This window comes from Salmo salar, chromosome ssa17 (genome assembly GCF_905237065.1).
Source record: "Salmo salar chromosome ssa17, Ssal_v3.1, whole genome shotgun sequence".
NCBI classification, from domain to species: domain Eukaryota; kingdom Metazoa; phylum Chordata; class Actinopteri; order Salmoniformes; family Salmonidae; genus Salmo; species Salmo salar.
Window position 1 is genome coordinate 47,213,321 of NC_059458.1, and position 18,312 is coordinate 47,231,632.

General features: G+C 48.2%; 1 protein-coding gene across 3 annotated transcripts in view; it reads right to left on the minus strand.

Annotated features, from left to right (window-relative positions):
- The window catches only part of ical1 (islet cell autoantigen 1-like), a 308,200-nt gene that overhangs the window by 281,887 nt on the left and 8,001 nt on the right, over positions 1–18,312 (minus strand). For all 3 annotated transcript variants that reach the window (XM_045699658.1, XM_045699659.1, XM_045699657.1), the window contains exons 2-3: positions 16,859–16,918; positions 16,575–16,749 (exon numbers count right to left, since the gene is read on the minus strand). In XM_045699658.1, coding sequence (XP_045555614.1) covers positions 16,575–16,749; positions 16,859–16,866 — 183 coding nt within the window. In that variant the 5' untranslated portion in view covers positions 16,867–16,918. The remainder of the gene's footprint in view (positions 1–16,574; positions 16,750–16,858; positions 16,919–18,312) is intronic.

The following is an 18,312-nucleotide window of genomic DNA, read 5'->3' on the forward strand; positions in this document are numbered from 1 at the left end:
GTGGTTCACAGTAACACAGAGAGAGAACTGGACAGGAAACAGAACGCGTGGTTCACAGTAGTAACACAGAGAGAGAACTGGACAGGAAACAGAACGCGTGGTTCACAGTAACACAGAGAGAGAACTGGACAGGAAACAGAACGCGTGGTTCACAGTAGAACACAGAGAGAGAACTGGACAGGAAACAGAACGCGTGGTTCACAGTAAACACAGAGAGAGAACTGGACAGGAAACAGAACGCGTGGTTCACAGTATAACACAGAGAGAGAACTGGACAGGAAACAGAACGCGTGGTTCACAGTAAACACAGAGAGAGAACTGGACAGGAAACAGAACGCGTGGTTCACAGTTAGAACACAGAGAGAGAACTGGACAGGAAACAGAACGCGTGGTTCACAGTAACACAGAGAGAGAACTGGACAGGAAACAGAACGCGTGGTTCACAGTAACACAGAGAGAGAACTGGACAGGAAACAGAACGCGTGGTTCACAGTGTAACACAGAGAGAGAACTGGACAGGAAACAGAACGCGTGGTTCACAGTAACACAGAGAGAGAACTGGACAGGAAACAGACCGCGTGGTTCACAGTAACACAGAGAGAGAACTGGACAGGAAACAGAACGCGTGGTTCACAGTAAACACAGAGAGAACTGGACAGGAAACAGAACGCGTGGTTCACAGTAACACAGAGAGAGAACTGGACAGGAAACAGAACGCGTGGTTCACAGTGTAACACAGAGAGAGAACTGGACAGGAAACAGAACGCGTGGTTCACAGTAACACAGAGAGAGAACTGGACAGGAAACAGAACGCGTGGTTCACAGTTGTAACACAGAGAGAACTGGACAGGAAACAGAACGCGTGGTTCACAGTAACACAGAGAGAGAACTGGACAGGAAACAGAACGCGTGGTTCACAGTAGAACACAGAGAGAAACTGGACAGGAAACAGAACGCGTGGTTCACAGTAACACAGAGAGAGAACTGGACAGGAAACAGAACGCGTGGTTCACAGTTAGTAACACAGAGAGAGAACTGGACAGGAAACAGAACCGCGTGGTTCACAGTAACACAGAGAGAAACTGGACAGGAAACAGAACGCGTGGTTCACAGTAACACAGAGAGAACTGGACAGGAAACAGAACCGCGTGGTTCACAGTAACACAGAGAGAGAACTGGACAGGAAACAGAACCGCGTGGTTCACAGTAACACAGAGAGAAACTGGACAGGAAACAGAACGCGTGGTTCACAGTAAACACAGAGAGAGAACTGGACAGGAAACAGAACGCGTGGTTCACAGTAACACAGAGAGAACTGGACAGGAAACAGAACGCGTGGTTCACAGTAACACAGAGAGAGAACTGGACAGGAAACAGAACGCGTGGTTCACAGTAACACAGAGAGAGAACTGGACAGGAAACAGAACGCGTGGTTCACAGTGTAACACAGAGAGAGAACTGGACAGGAAACAGAACGCGTGGTTCACAGTAACACAGAGAGAGAACTGGACAGGAAACAGAACCGCGTGGTTCACAGTTAACACAGAGAGAGAACTGGACAGGAAACAGAACGCGTGGTTCACAGTAACACAGAGAGAGAACTGGACAGGAAACAGAACGCGTGGTTCACAGTAACACAGAGAGAGAACTGGACAGAAACAGAGCGCGTGGTTCACAGTAACACAGAGAGAGAACTGGACAGGAAACAGAACGCGTGGTTCACAGTTAGAACACAGAGAGAGAACTGGACAGGAAACAGAACGCGTGGTTCACAGTAACACAGAGAGAGAACTGGACAGGAAACAGAACGCGTGGTTCACAGTTAGTAACACAGAGAGAACTGGACAGGAAACAGAACGCGTGGTTCACAGTAACACAGAGAGAGAACTGGACAGGAAACAGAACGCGTGGTTCACAGTAACACAGAGAGAGAACTGGACAGGAAACAGAACGCGTGGTTCACAGTTAACACAGAGAGAACTGGACAGGAAACAGAACGCGTGGTTCACAGTAACACAGAGAGAGAACTGGACAGGAAACAGAACGCGTGGTTCACAGTAACACAGAGAGAGAACTGGACAGGAAACAGAACGCGTGGTTCACAGTGTAACACAGAGAGAGAACTGGACAGGAAACAGAACGCGTGGTTCACAGTAACACAGAGAGAGAACTGGACAGGAAACAGAACGCGTGGTTCACAGTTAAACACAGAGAGAGAACTGGACAGGAAACAGAACGCGTGGTTCACAGTGTAACACAGAGAGAGAACTGGACAGGAAACAGAACGCGTGGTTCACAGTTAGTAACACAGAGAGAGAACTGGACAGGAAACAGAACGCGTGGTTCACACACAGTAACACAGAGAGAGAACTGGACAGGAAACAGAACGCGTGGTTCACAGTAACACAGAGAGAGAACTGGACAGGAAACAGAACGCGTGGTTCACAGTTAGTAACACAGAGAGAGAACTGGACAGGAAACAGAACGCGTGGTTCACAGTAACACAGAGAGAGAACTGGACAGGAAACAGAACGCGTGGTTCACAGTAACACAGAGAGAGAACTGGACAGGAAACAGAACCGCGTGGTTCACAGTCGTAACACAGAGAGAGAACTGGACAGGAAACAGAACCGCGTGGTTCACAGTAACACAGAGAGAACTGGACAGGAAACAGAACGCGTGGTTCACAGTGTAACACAGAGAGAGAACTGGACAGGAAACAGAACGTGGTTCACAGTAACCCAGAGAGAGAACTGGACAGGAAACAGAACGCGTGGTTCACAGTAACACAGAGAGAACTGGACAGGAAACAGAACGCGTGGTTCACAGTAACACAGAGAGAACTGGACAGGAAACAGAACGCGTGGTTCACAGTAGAACACAGAGAGAGAACTGGACAGGAAACAGAACCGCGTGGTTCACAGTAACACAGAGAGTGACCTGGACAGGAAACAGAACGCGTGGTTCACAGTAACACAGAGAGAAAACTGGACAGGAAACAGAACGCGTGGTTCACAGTAACACAGAGAGAGAACTGGACAGGAAACAGAACGCGTGGTTCACAGTTAACACAGAGAGAGAACTGGACAGGAAACAGAACGCGTGGTTCACAGTAACACAGAGAGAGAACTGGACAGGAAACAGAACGCGTGGTTCACAGTAGTAACACAGAGAGAGAACTGGACAGGAAACAGAACGCGTGGTTCACAGGTAACACAGAGAGAGACTGGACAGGAAACAGAACGCGTGGTTCACAGTAACACAGAGAGAGTACTGGACAGGAAACAGAACGCGTGGTTCACAGTAATACACAGAGAGAGAACTGGACAGGAAACAGAACGCGTGGTTCACAGTAACACAGAGAGAGAACTGGACAGGAAACAGAACGCGTGGTTCACAGTAACACAGAGAGAGAACTGGACAGGAAACAGAACGCGTGGTTCACAGTAACACAGAGAGAGAACTGGACAGGAAACAGAACGCGTGGTTCACAGTTAGAACACAGAGAGAGAACTGGACAGGAAACAGAACGCGTGGTTCACAGTGTAACACAGAGAGAACTGGACAGGAAACAGAACGCGTGGTTCACAGTAACACAGAGAGAGAACTGGACAGGAAACAGAACGCGTGGTTCACAGTGTAACACAGAGAGAGAACTGGACAGGAAACAGAACCGCGTGGTTCACAGTAACACAGAGAGAGAACTGGACAGGAAACAGAACGCGTGGTTCACAGTAACACAGAGAGAGAACTGGACAGGAAACAGAACCGCGTGGTTCACAGTAACACAGAGAGAGAACTGGACAGGAAACAGAACGCGTGGTTCACAGAGTAACACAGAGAGAGAACTGGACAGGAAACAGAACGCGTGGTTCACAGTAACACAGAGAGAACTGGACAGGAAACAGAACGCGTGGTTCACAGTGTAACACAGAGAGAGAACTGGACAGGAAACAGAACGCGTGGTTCACAGTAACACAGAGAGAGAACTGGACAGGAAACAGAACGCGTGGTTCACAGTAACACAGAGAGAGAACTGGACAGGAAACAGAACGCGTGGTTCACAGTTAGTAACACAGAGAGAGAACTGGACAGGAAACAGAACGCGTGGTTCACAGTAACACAGAGAGAGAACTGGACAGGAAACAGAACGCGTGGTTCACAGTTGTAACACAGAGAGAGAACTGGACAGGAAACAGAACCGCGTGGTTCACAGTAACACAGAGAGAGAACTGGACAGGAAACAGAACGCGTGGTTCACAGTAACACAGAGAGAACTGGACAGGAAACAGAACGCGTGGTTCACAGTAACACAGAGAGAGAACTGGACAGGAAACAGAACGCGTGGTTCACAGTAACACAGAGAGAGAACTGGACAGGAAACAGAACGCGTGGTTCACAGTAACACAGAGAGAGAACTGGACAGGAAACAGAACGCGTGGTTCACAGTAATACAGAGAGAGAGAACTGGACAGGAAACAGAACGCGTGGTTCACAGTTAGAACACAGAGAGAGAACTGGACAGGAAACAGAACGCGTGGTTCACAGTAACACAGAGAGAGAACTGGACAGGAAACAGAACGCGTGGTTCACAGTTAGTAACACAGAGAGAGAACTGGACAGGAAACAGAACGCGTGGTTCACAGTAACACAGAGAGAGAACTGGACAGGAAACAGAACGCGTGGTTCACAGTAACACAGAGAGAGAACTGGACAGGAAACAGAACGCGTGGTTCACAGTAACACAGAGAGAGAACTGGACAGGAAACAGAACCGCGTGGTTCACAGTAACACAGAGAGAGAACTGGACAGGAAACAGAACGCGTGGTTCACAGTAACACAGAGAGAGAACTGGACAGGAAACAGAACGCGTGGTTCACAGTAACACAGAGAGAGAACTGGACAGGAAACAGAACGCGTGGTTCACAGTAACACAGAGAGAGAACTGGACAGGAAACAGAACGCGTGGTTCACAGTTAACACAGAGAGAGAACTGGACAGGAAACAGAACGCGTGGTTCACAGTAACACAGAGAGAGAACTGGACAGGAAACAGAACGCGTGGTTCACAGTAACACAGAGAGAGAACTGGACAGGAAACAGAACGCGTGGTTCACAGTGTAACACAGAGAGAGAACTGGACAGGAAACAGAACGCGTGGTTCACAGTTGTAACACAGAGAGAGAACTGGACAGGAAACAGAACGCGTGGTTCACAGTTAGTAACACAGAGAGAGAACTGGACAGGAAACAGAACGCGTGGTTCACAGTAACACAGAGAGAGAACTGGACAGGAAACAGAACGCGTGGTTCACAGTGTAACACAGAGAGAGAACTGGACAGGAAACAGAACCGCGTGGTTCACAGTAACACAGAGAGAGAACTGGACAGGAAACAGAACGCGTGGTTCACAGTAAACACAGAGAGAGAACTGGACAGGAAACAGAACGCGTGGTTCACAGTAACACAGAGAGAGAACTGGACAGGAAACAGAACGCGTGGTTCACAGTAACACAGAGAGAACTGGACAGGAAACAGAACGCGTGGTTCACAGTAGTACACAGAGAGAGAACTGGACAGGAAACAGAACGCGTGGTTCACAGTAACACAGAGAGAGAACTGGACAGGAAACAGAACGCGTGGTTCACAGTTAGTAACACAGAGAGAGAACTGGACAGGAAACAGAACGCGTGGTTCACAGTAACACAGAGAGAAACTGGACAGGAAACAGAAGCGTGGTTCACAGTTGTAACACAGAGAGAGAACTGGACAGGAAACAGAACGCGTGGTTCACAGTTAACACAGAGAGAGAACTGGACAGGAAACAGAACGCGTGGTTCACAGTTAGTAACACAGAGAGAGAACTGGACAGGAAACAGAACGCGTGGTTCACAGTTAACACAGAGAGAGAACTGGACAGGAAACAGAACGCGTGGTTCACAGTTAACACAGAGAGAGAACTGGACAGGAAACAGAACGCGTGGTTCACAGTTAGTAACACAGAGAGAGAACTGGACAGGAAACAGAACGCGTGGTTCACAGTAACACAGAGAGAGAACTGGACAGGAAACAGAACGCGTGGTTCACAGTAACACAGAGAGAGAACTGGACAGGAAACAGAACGCGTGGTTCACAGTAACACAGAGAGAGAACTGGACAGGAAACAGAACGCGTGGTTCACAGTAATACACAGAGAGAGAACTGGACAGGAAACAGAACGCGTGGTTCACAGTAACACAGAGAGAGAACTGGACAGGAAACAGAACACGTGGTTCACAGTAACACAGAGAGAACTGGACAGGAAACAGAACGCGTGGTTCACAGTAACACAGAGAGAGAACTGGACAGGAAACAGAACGCGTGGTTCACAGTAACACAGAGAGAGAACTGGACAGGAAACAGAACGCGTGGTTCACAGTAACACAGAGAGAGAACTGGACAGGAAACAGAACGCGTGGTTCACAGTAACACAGAGAGAGAACTGGACAGGAAACAGAACGCGTGGTTCACAGTTAGTAACACAGAGAGAGAACTGGACAGGAAACAGAACGCGTGGTTCACAGTAACACAGAGAGAGAACTGGACAGGAAACAGAACGCGTGGTTCACAGTGTAACACAGAGAGAGAACTGGACAGGAAACAGAACGCGTGGTTCACAGTAACACAGAGAGAGAACTGGACAGGAAACAGAACGCGTGGTTCACAGTAGTAACACAGAGAGAGAACTGGACAGGAAACAGAACGCGTGGTTCACAGTTAGTAACACAGAGAGAGAACTGGACAGGAAACAGAACGCGTGGTACACAGTAACACAGAGAGAGAACAGGACAGGAAACAGAACGCGTGGTTCACAGTAGTAACACAGAGAGAGAACTGGACAGGAAACAGAACGCGTGGTTCACAGTGTAACACAGAGAGAGAACTGGACAGGAAACAGAACGCGTGGTTCACAGTGTAACACAGAGAGAGAACTGGACAGGAAACAGAACGCGTGGTTCACAGTGTAACACAGAGAGAGAACTGGACAGGAAACAGAACGCGTGGTTCACAGTGTAACACAGAGAGAGAACTGGACAGGAAACAGAACGCGAGGTTCACAGTAACACAGAGAGAGAACTGGACAGGAAACAGAACGCGTGGTTCACAGTAACACAGAGAGAAAACTGGACAGGAAACAGAACGCGTGGTTCACAGTAACACAGAGAGAGAACTGGACAGGAAACAGAACGCGTGGTTCACAGTAACACAGAGAGAGAACTGGACAGGAAACAGAACGCGTGGTTCACAGTAACACAGAGAGAGAACTGGACAGGAAACAGAACGCGTGGTTCACAGTGTAACACAGAGAGAGAACTGGACAGGAAACAGAACGCGTGGTTCACAGTAACACAGAGAGAAACTGGACAGGAAACAGAACGCGTGGTTCACAGTAACACAGAGAGAGAACTGGACAGGAAACAGAACGCGTGGTTCACAGTAGACACAGAGAGAGAACTGGACAGGAAACAGAACGCGTGGTTCACAGTAACACAGAGAGAGAACTGGACAGGAAACAGAACGAGTGGTTCACAGTTAGTAACACAGAGAGAGAACTGGACAGGAAACAGAACGCGTGGTTCACAGTAACACAGAGAGAACTGGACAGGAAACAGAACGCGTGGTTCACAGTAACACAGAGAGAGAACTGGACAGGAAACAGAACACGTGGTTCACAGTTAAACACAGAGAGAGAACTGGACAGGAAACAGAACGCGTGGTTCACAGTAACACAGAGAGAGAACTGGACAGGAAACAGAACGCGTGGTTCACAGTAACACAGAGAGAGAACTGGACAGGAAACAGAACGCGTGGTTCACAGTAACACAGAGAGAGAACTGGACAGGAAACAGAACGCGTGGTTCACAGTAACACAGAGAGAGAACTGGACAGGAAACAGAACGCGAGGTTCACAGTTGTAACACAGAGAGAGACCTGGACAGGAAACAGAACGCGTGGTTCACAGTAACACAGAGAGAGAACTGGACAGGAAACAGAACGCGTGGTTCACAGTAACACAGAGAGAGAACTGGACAGGAAACAGAACGCGAGGTTCACAGTTAGTAACACAGAGAGAGAACTGGACAGGAAACAGAACGCGTGGTTCACAGTAACACAGAGAGAGAACTGGACAGGAAACAGAACGCGTGGTTCACAGTAACACAGAGAGAGAACTGGACAGGAAACAGAACGCGTGGTTCACAGTTAGTAACACAGAGAGAGAACTGGACAGGAAACAGAACGCGTGGTTCACAGTAACACAGAGAGAACTGGACAGGAAACAGAACGCGTGGTTCACAGTTAGTAACACAGAGAGAGAACTGGACAGGAAACAGAACGCGTGGTTCACAGTAACACAGAGAGAACTGGACAGGAAACAGAACGCGTGGTTCACAGTAACACAGAGAGAGAACTGGACAGGAAACAGAACGCGTGGTTCACAGTAACACAGAGAGAGAACTGGACAGGAAACAGAACGCGTGGTTCACAGTAACACAGAGAGAAAACTGGACAGGAAACAGAACGCGTGGTTCACAGTAACACAGAGAGAGAACTGGACAGGAAACAGAACGCGTGGTTCACAGTTAGTAACACAGAGAGAGAACTGGACAGGAAACAGAACGCGTGGTTCACAGTAACACAGAGAGAACTGGACAGGAAACAGAACGCGTGGTTCACAGTTAGTAACACAGAGAGAAACTGGACAGGAAACAGAACGCGTGGTTCACAGTTAAACACAGAGAGAGAACTGGACAGGAAACAGAACGCGTGGTTCACAGTTAGTAACACAGAGAGAGAACTGGACAGGAAACAGAACGCGTGGTTCACAGTAACACAGAGAGAGAACTGGACAGGAAACAGAACGCGTGGTTCACAGTAACACAGAGAGAGAACTGGACAGGAAACAGAACGCGTGGTTCACAGTAACACAGAGAGAGAACTGGACAGGAAACAGAACGCGTGGTTCACAGTTAGAACACAGAGAGAGAACTGGACAGGAAACAGAACGCGTGGTTCACAGTAACACAGAGAGAGAAACTGGACAGGAAACAGAACGCGTGGTTCACAGTAACACAGAGAGAGAACTGGACAGGAAACAGAACGCGTGGTTCACAGTAACACAGAGAGAGAACTGGACAGGAAACAGAACACGTGGTTCACAGTAACACAGAGAGAACTGGACAGGAAACAGAACGGTGGTTCACAGTAACACAGAGAGAGAACTGGACAGGAAACAGAACGCGTGGTTCACAGTAACACAGAGAGAGAACTGGACAGGAAACAGAACGCGTGGTTCACAGTAACACAGAGAGAGAACTGGACAGGAAACAGAACGCGTGGTTCACAGTAACACAGAGAGAGAACTGGACAGGAAACAGAACGCGTGGTTCACAGTTAACACAGAGAGAGAACTGGACAGGAAACAGAACGCGTGGTTCACAGTAACACAGAGAGAGAACTGGACAGGAAACAGAACGCGTGGTTCACAGTGTAACACAGAGAGAGAACTGGACAGGAAACAGAACGCGTGGTTCACAGTAACACAGAGAGAGAACTGGACAGGAAACAGAACGCGTGGTTCACAGTGTAACACAGAGAGAGAACTGGACAGGAAACAGAACGCGTGGTTCACAGTAACACAGAGAGAGAACTGGACAGGAAACAGAACGCGTGGTTCACAGTTAGTAACACAGAGAGAGAACTGGACAGGAAACAGAACGCGTGGTTCACAGTAACACAGAGAGAGAACTGGACAGGAAACAGAACGCGTGGTTCACAGTTAACACAGAGAGAGAACTGGACAGGAAACAGAACGCGTGGTTCACAGTAACACAGAGAGAGAACTGGACAGGAAACAGAACGCGTGGTTCACAGTAACACAGAGAGAGAACTGGACAGGAAACAGAACGCGTGGTTCACAGTAACACAGAGAGAGAACTGGACAGGAAACAGAACGCGTGGTTCACAGTAACACAGAGAGAGAACTGGACAGGAAACAGAACGCGTGGTTCACAGTAAACACAGAGAGAGAACTGGACAGGAAACAGAACGCGTGGTTCACAGTAACACAGAGAGAGAACTGGACAGGAAACAGAACGCGTGGTTCACAGTAACACAGAGAGAGAACTGGACAGGAAACAGAACGCGTGGTTCACAGTAACACAGAGAGAGAACTGGACAGGAAACAGAACGCGTGGTTCACAGTAACACAGAGAGAGAACTGGACAGGAAACAGAACGCGTGGTTCACAGTTAAACACAGAGAGAGAACTGGACAGGAAACAGAACGCGTGGTTCACAGTAACACAGAGAGAGAACTGGACAGGAAACAGAACGCGTGGTTCACAGTAAGTAACACAGAGAGAACTGGACAGGAAACAGAACGCGTGGTTCACAGTAACACAGAGAGAGAACTGGACAGGAAACAGAACGCGTGGTTCACAGTTAGTAACACAGAGAGAGAACTGGACAGGAAACAGAACGCGAGGTTCACAGTTAGTAACACAGAGAGAGAACTGGACAGGAAACAGAACGCGTGGTTCACAGTAACACAGAGAGTGAACTGGACAGGAAACAGAACCGCGTGGTTCACAGTAACACAGAGAGTGAACTGGACAGGAAACAGAACGCGTGGTTCACAGTAACACAGAGAGAGAACTGGACAAGAAAACGAACGCGTGGTTCACAGTAACACAGAGAGAGAACTGGACAGGAAACAGAACGCGTGGTTCACAGTAACACAGAGAGAGAACTGGACAGGAAACAGAACGCGTGGTTCACAGTAACACAGAGAGAGAACTGGACAGGAAACAGAACGCGTGGTTCACAGTTAGTAACACAGAGAGAGAACTGGACAGGAAACAGAACGCGTGGTTCACAGTAACACAGAGAGAGAAAACTGGACAGGAAACAGAACGCGTGGTTCACAGTTAGTAACACAGAGAGAACTGGACAGGAAACAGAAACGCGAGGTTCACAGTAACACAGAGAGTGAACTGGACAGGAAACAGAACGCGTGGTTCACAGTAACACAGAGAGAGAACTGGACAGGAAACAGAACGCGTGGTTCACAGTAACACAGAGAGAGAACTGGACAGGAAACAGAACGCGTGGTTCACAGTAACACAGAGAGAGAACTGGACAGGAAACAGAACGCGTGGTTCACAGTAACACAGAGAGAGAACTGGACAGGAAACAGAACGCGTGGTTCACAGTTAGTAACACAGAGAGAGAACTGGACAGGAAACAGAACGCGTGGTTCACAGTAACACAGAGAGAGAACTGGACAGGAAACAGAACGCGTGGTTCACAGTTAGTAACACAGAGAGAGAACTGGACAGGAAACAGAACGCGTGGTTCACAGTAACACAGAGAGAGAACTGGACAGGAAACAGAACGCGTGGTTCACAGTAACACAGAGAGAGAACTGGACAGGAAACAGAACGCGTGGTTCACAGTGTAACACAGAGAGAGAACTGGACAGGAAACAGAACGCGTGGTTCACAGTAACACAGAGAGAGAACTGGACAGGAAACAGAACGCGTGGTTCACAGTAACACAGAGAGAGAACTGGACAGGAAACAGAACGCGTGGTTCACAGTAACACAGAGAGAGAACTGGACAGGAAACAGAACGCGAGGTTCACAGTTAGTAACACAGAGAGAGAACTGGACAGGAAACAGAACGCGAGGTTCACAGTAACACAGAGAGAGAACTGGACAGGAAACAGAACGCGTGGTTCACAGTAGACACAGAGAGAGAACTGGACAGGAAACAGAACGCGTGGTTCACAGTAACACAGAGAGAGAACTGGACAGGAAACAGAACGCGTGGTTCACAGTTAGTAACACAGAGAGAGAACTGGACAGGAAACAGAACGCGAGGTTCACACTAACACAGAGAGTGAACTGGACAGGAAACAGAACGCGTGGTTCACAGTAACACAGAGAGAGAACTGGACAGGAAACAGAACACGTGGTTCACAGTAACACAGAGAGAACTGGACAGGAAACAGAACGCGTGGTTCACAGTAACACAGAGAGAGAACTGGACAGGAAACAGAACGCGAGGTTCACAGTAACACAGAGAGAGAACTGGACAGGAAACAGAACGCGTGGTTCACAGTAACACAGAGAGAGAACTGGACAGGAAACAGAACGCGTGGTTCACAGTAACACAGAGAGAGAACTGGACAGGAAACAGAACGCGTGGTTCACAGTTATAACACAGAGAGAGAACTGGACAGGAAACAGAACGCGTGGTTCACAGTAACACAGAGAGAGAACTGGACAGGAAACAGAACGCGTGGTTCACAGTAAGCACACAGAGAGAACTGGACAGGAAACAGAACGCGTGGTTCACAGTAACACAGAGAGAGAACTGGACAGGAAACAGAACGCGTGGTTCACAGTAGTAACACAGAGAGAGAACTGGACAGGAAACAGAACGCGTGGTTCACAGTAACACAGAGAGAGAACTGGACAGGAAACAGAACGCGTGGTTCACAGTTAGTAACACAGAGAGAGAACTGGACAGGAAACAGAACGCGTGGTTCACAGTTAGTAACACAGAGAGAGAACTGGACAGGAAACAGAACGCGTGGTTCACAGTAACACAGAGAGAGAACTGGACAGGAAACAGAACGCGTGGTTCACAGTTAGTAACACAGAGAGAGAACTGGACAGGAAACAGAACGCGTGGTTCACAGTAACACAGAGAGAGAACTGGACAGGAAACAGAACGCGTGGTTCACAGTGTAACACAGAGAGAGAACTGGACAGGAAACAGAACGCGTGGTTCACAGTGTAACACAGAGAGAGAACTGGACAGGAAACAGAACGCGTGGTTCACAGTTAGTAACACAGAGAGAGAACTGGACAGGAAACAGAACGCGTGGTTCACAGTAACACAGAGAGAGAACTGGACAGGAAACAGAACGCGTGGTTCACAGTTAGTAACACAGAGAGAGAACTGGACAGGAAACAGAACGCGTGGTTCACAGTTGTAACACAGAGAGAGAACTGGACAGGAAACAGAACGCGTGGTTCACAGTAACACAGAGAGAGAACTGGACAGGAAACAGAACGCGTGGTTCACAGTTAGTAACACAGAGAGAGAACTGGACAGGAAACAGAACGCGTGGTTCACAGTTAACACAGAGAGAGAACTGGACAGGAAACAGAACGCGTGGTTCACAGTTAGTAACACAGAGAGAGAACTGGACAGGAAACAGAACGCGTGGTTCACAGTAACACAGAGAGAGAACTGGACAGGAAACAGAACGCGTGGTTCACAGTAACACAGAGAGAGAACTGGACAGGAAACAGAACGCGTGGTTCACAGTAAACACAGAGAGAGAACTGGACAGGAAACAGAACGCGTGGTTCACAGTAACACAGAGAGAGAAAACTGGACAGGAAACAGAACGCGTGGTTCACAGTTAGTAACACAGAGAGAACTGGACAGGAAACAGAACGCGTGGTTCACAGTAACACAGAGAGAGAACTGGACAGGAAACAGAACGCGTGGTTCACAGTAACACAGAGAGAGAACTGGACAGGAAACAGAACGCGTGGTTCACAGTAACACAGAGAGAGAACTGGACAGGAAACAGAACGCGTGGTTCACAGTAACACAGAGAGAGAACTGGACAGGAAACAGAACGCGTGGTTCACAGTAACACAGAGAGAGAACTGGACAGGAAACAGAACGCGTGGTTCACAGTTAGGAACACAGAGAGAGAACTGGACAGGAAACAGAACGCGTGGTTCACAGTTAGTAACACAGAGAGAAACTGGACAGGAAACAGAACGCGTGGTTCACAGTAACACAGAGAGAGAACTGGACAGGAAACAGAACGCGTGGTTCACAGTAACACAGAGAGAGAACTGGACAGGAAACAGAACGCGTGGTTCACAGTTAGTAACACAGAGAGAGAACTGGACAGGAAACACAACGCGTGGTTCACAGTAACACAGAGAGAGAACTGGACAGGAAACAGAACGCGTGGTTCACAGTAACACAGAGAGAGAACTGGACAGGAAACAGAACACGTGGTTCACAGTAACACAGAGAGAACTGGACAGGAAACAGAACGCGTGGTTCACCGGAACACAGAGAGAGAACTAGACAGGAAACAGAACGCGTGGTTCACAGTTAGTAACACAGAGAGAGAACTGGACAGGAAACAGAACGTGTGGTTCACAGTTAGTAACACAGAGAGAGAACTGGACAGGAAACAGAACGCGTGGTTCACAGTAACACAGAGAGAGAACTGGACAGGAAACAGAACGCGTGGTTCACAGTTAGTAACACAGAGAGAGAACTGGACAGGAAACAGAACGCGTGGTTCACAGTTAGTAACACAGAGAGAGAACTGGACAGGAAACAGAATGCGTGGTTCACAGTAACACACAGAGAGAACTGGACAGGAAACAGAACGCGTGGTTCACAGTTAGTATCACAGAGAGAGAACTGGACAGGAAACAGAGCGCGAGGTTCACAGTAACACAGAGAGAGAACTGGACAGGAAACAGAACGCGTGGTTCACAGTAACACAGAGAGAACTGGACAGGAAACAGAACGCGTGGTTCACAGTAACACAGAGAGAGAACTTGACAGGAAACAGAACGCGTGGTTCACAGTAACACAGAGAGAGAACTGGACAGGAAACAGAACGCGTGGTTCACATTTAGTAACACAGAGAGAGAACTGGACAGGAAACAGAACGCGTGGTTCACAGTTAGTAACACAGAGAGAGAACTGGACAGGAAACAGAATGCGTGGTTCACAGTTAGTAACACAGAGAGAAGTGGACAGGAAACAGAACGCGTGGTTCACAGTAACACAGAGAGAGAACTGGACAGGAAACAGAACGCGTGGTTCACAGTTAGTAACACAGAGAGAGAACTGGACAGGAAACACAACGCGTGGTTCACAGTAACACAGAGAGAGAACTGGACAGGAAACAGAACGCGTGGTTCACAGATAGTAACACAGAGAGAGAACTGGACAGGAAACAGAATGCGTGGTTCACAATAACACACAGAGAGAGAACTGGACAGGAAACAGAACGCGTGGTTCACAGTAACACAGAGAGAGAACTGGACAGGAAACAGAACGCGTGGTTCACAGTAACACAGAGAGAGAACTGGACAGGAAACAGAACGCGTGGTTCACAGTTAGTAACACAGAGAGAGAACTGGACAGGAAACAGAACGCGTGGTTCACAGTAAAACAGAGCGAGAACTGGACAGGAAACAGAGCGCGTGGTTCACAGTTAGTAACACAGAGAGAGAACTGGACAGGAAACAGAACGCGTGGTTCACAGTAACACAGAGAGAGAACTGGACAGGCAACAGAACGGGTGGTTCACCGTAACACAGAGAGAGAACTGGACAGGAAACAGAACGCGTGGTTCACAGAAACACAGAGAGAACTGGACAGGAAACAGAACGCGTGGTTCACAGTAACACAGAGAGAAAACTGGACAGGAAACAGAACGCGTGGTTCACTGTAACACAGAGAGAGAACTGGACAGGAAACAGAACGCGTGGTTCACAGTTAGTAACACAGAGAGAGAACTGGACAGGAAACAGAACGCGTGGTTCACAGTTAGTAACACAGAGAGAACTGGACAGGAAACAGAACGCGTGGTTCACAGTAACACAGAGAGAGAACTGGACAGGAAACAGAACGCGTGGTTCACAGTTAGTAACACAGAGAGAGAACTGGACAGGAAACAGAACACATGGTTCACAGTAACACAGAGAGAGAACTGGACAGGAAACAGAACGCGTGGTTCACAGTTAGTAACACAGAGAGAGAACTGGACAGGAAACAGAATGCGTGGTTCACAGTAACACAGAGAGAACTGGACAGGAAAAGAACGCGTGGTTCACAGTTAGTAACACAGAGAGAGAACTGGACAGGAAACAGAATGCGTGGTTCACAGTTAGTAACACTGAGAGAGAACTGGACAGGAAACAGAACGCGTGGTTCACAGTAACACAGAGAGAGAACTGAACAGGAAACAGAACGCGTGGTTCACAGTAACACAGAGAGAGAACTGAACAGGAAACAGAACGCGTGGTTCACAGTAACACAGAGAGAGAACTGGACAGGAAACAGAACGCGTGGTTCACAGTTAGTAACACAGAGAGAGAATTGGACGCATCAGACTCTCACTCTATCTGAGTAACAGTGGGTGAAGCCACCACGTTAGGGTTAGGGGTTAAAGGTCAGGGTCCTACCTCCAGCTTGGCGTCGAGGTCGGCATCAGAAGCCACCACGTTAGGGTTAGGGGTTAAAGGTCAGGGTCCTACCTCCAGCTTGGCGTCGAGATCGGCATCAGAAGCCACAACGTTATGGTTAGGGGTTAAAGGTCAGGGTCCTACCTCCAGCTTGGCGTCGAGGTCGGCATCAGAAGCCACCACGTTATGGTTAGGGGTTAAAGGTCAGGGTCCTACCTCCAGCTTGGCGTCGAGGTCGGCATCAGAAGCCACCACGTTAGGGTTAGGGGTTAAAGGTCAGGGTCCTACCTCCAGCTTGGCGTCGAGGTCGGCGTCAGAAGCCACCACGTACTCATCCTCCTTCTTCCCCGTGGCCTTGATCAGAACTTGCTTCGTCTTCCAAAACTTCTTCTGCATGCGGGCCATGACCGAGCCGTCCTCGCCTAGCAACGCCCGGCCGCCGCTCAGTATGTCACCTGCAAACCTATAGGGGGTGGACAGGGTTTCCCCTAGATTACATCTCAGGCATCTTCTTTCATTGATTTAACACTTTTAAAGACAGTGACTTTAAGTAATGATTAGCTGCTTCATACCCGTCCATCTAATCTTCAGCTCTGTTCTGTTGCGGTTGTTCTGTTACATCAACACACAGCCTGAAATAGAGGAGAGCGAGAACATTGTGATGTCAGATGGGTATTGTTTAATCCCCGTAGTTAATACTGTAAGAAAGCCTGTAGCGAGTTGGCGAGATACGAGAGGTCACTGTTGAGGAGGTTGTGGTGCAGAATTTCTTCATAGTTAAAACTGTATGAAAGCCTGTAGCGAGTTGGCGAGATACGAGAGGTCACTGTTGAGGTGGTTGTGGTGCAGAACTTCTTCAGTAGACATGCAGCCTAAAGACAAAAGGGAGTGTGCACTCGCTTATTGACAGGTTACCTGCTGTGGCCGTGGTGTTAAAATAAACAGGTGAAATGACTGTCCATTACGGGGAGCGTGCAAGATGGCGGTCAGTGCAGATACGTTTTTTTGGTTGCTGAAGGAATTATTTGATTTCCTCACCCAAATATCACCATTTGGTCATTTCTAAGGTCATAAAACCCTCTATGAATATTATTTAGTTTGTTTACCAAAGTAATTGATTACTTTCTGCAAGTTATTCACCTCTAAAACTCTTAAGTTAGCGACAACACTAGATAGCCAGATCAGCTATATTGTCTACATGGAAACTTCCACGACCAGAACCAAAGGAAAATCAATGGAGAAATCATCAGATGGACAATTAACAGATGGTATGGTCTTGGGTAGTTCTCTTCATATACTGTTGTGGGTGATGAAAATTTGAAGAGCACGGACAACAATGCTGTCAACCTGCGCCCATCCAGTCCCCGGCTCAGGCCGTAACCTTACGGCCCCGACACTCCAGTCAAGCCCCAGGGGAAAAAGATGAGGGCAAGAGGGTATGCCACTTCTTGAGATGCAAAACAACACTGTGATGCTTTTGACAGCAAAGATAGATGAAAGGGCAGATGGTTAGGAGGACATGGTTAGGAGGAATACCATGAAAAATGTTTTTTTTTTTTACATTTTACCTTTATTTAACTAGGCAAGTCAGCTAAGAACAAATTCTTATTTACAATGATGGCCTAGGAACAGTGGGTTAACTGCCTTGTTCAGGGGCAGAACGACAGATCTTTACCTTGTCAGCTCGGGGATTCGATCTAGCAACCTTTTGGTTACTGGCCCAACGCTCCAACCACAAAGCTACCTGCTGGTTACTGGCCCAATGCTCTAACCACTAGGCTACCTGCAACCCCAAAATTGAGGCCATAAAAAAAATCTGTTGACTTTATCTCTGGAGAAGTGAAAATCCTCAAAAGTGACATGAAGAAGGTGGAAGTTATCTGCCAGGAAAATGAAAAGAAGGTGGCTGAACTCGAGCAAAAGGTGAATGAGGCGGAGAGATACCAGCGCAGGTGGAACCTGAGGCAAAAGGTGAATGAGGCGGAGAGATACCAGCGCAGGTGGAACCTGAGGCAAAAGGTGAATG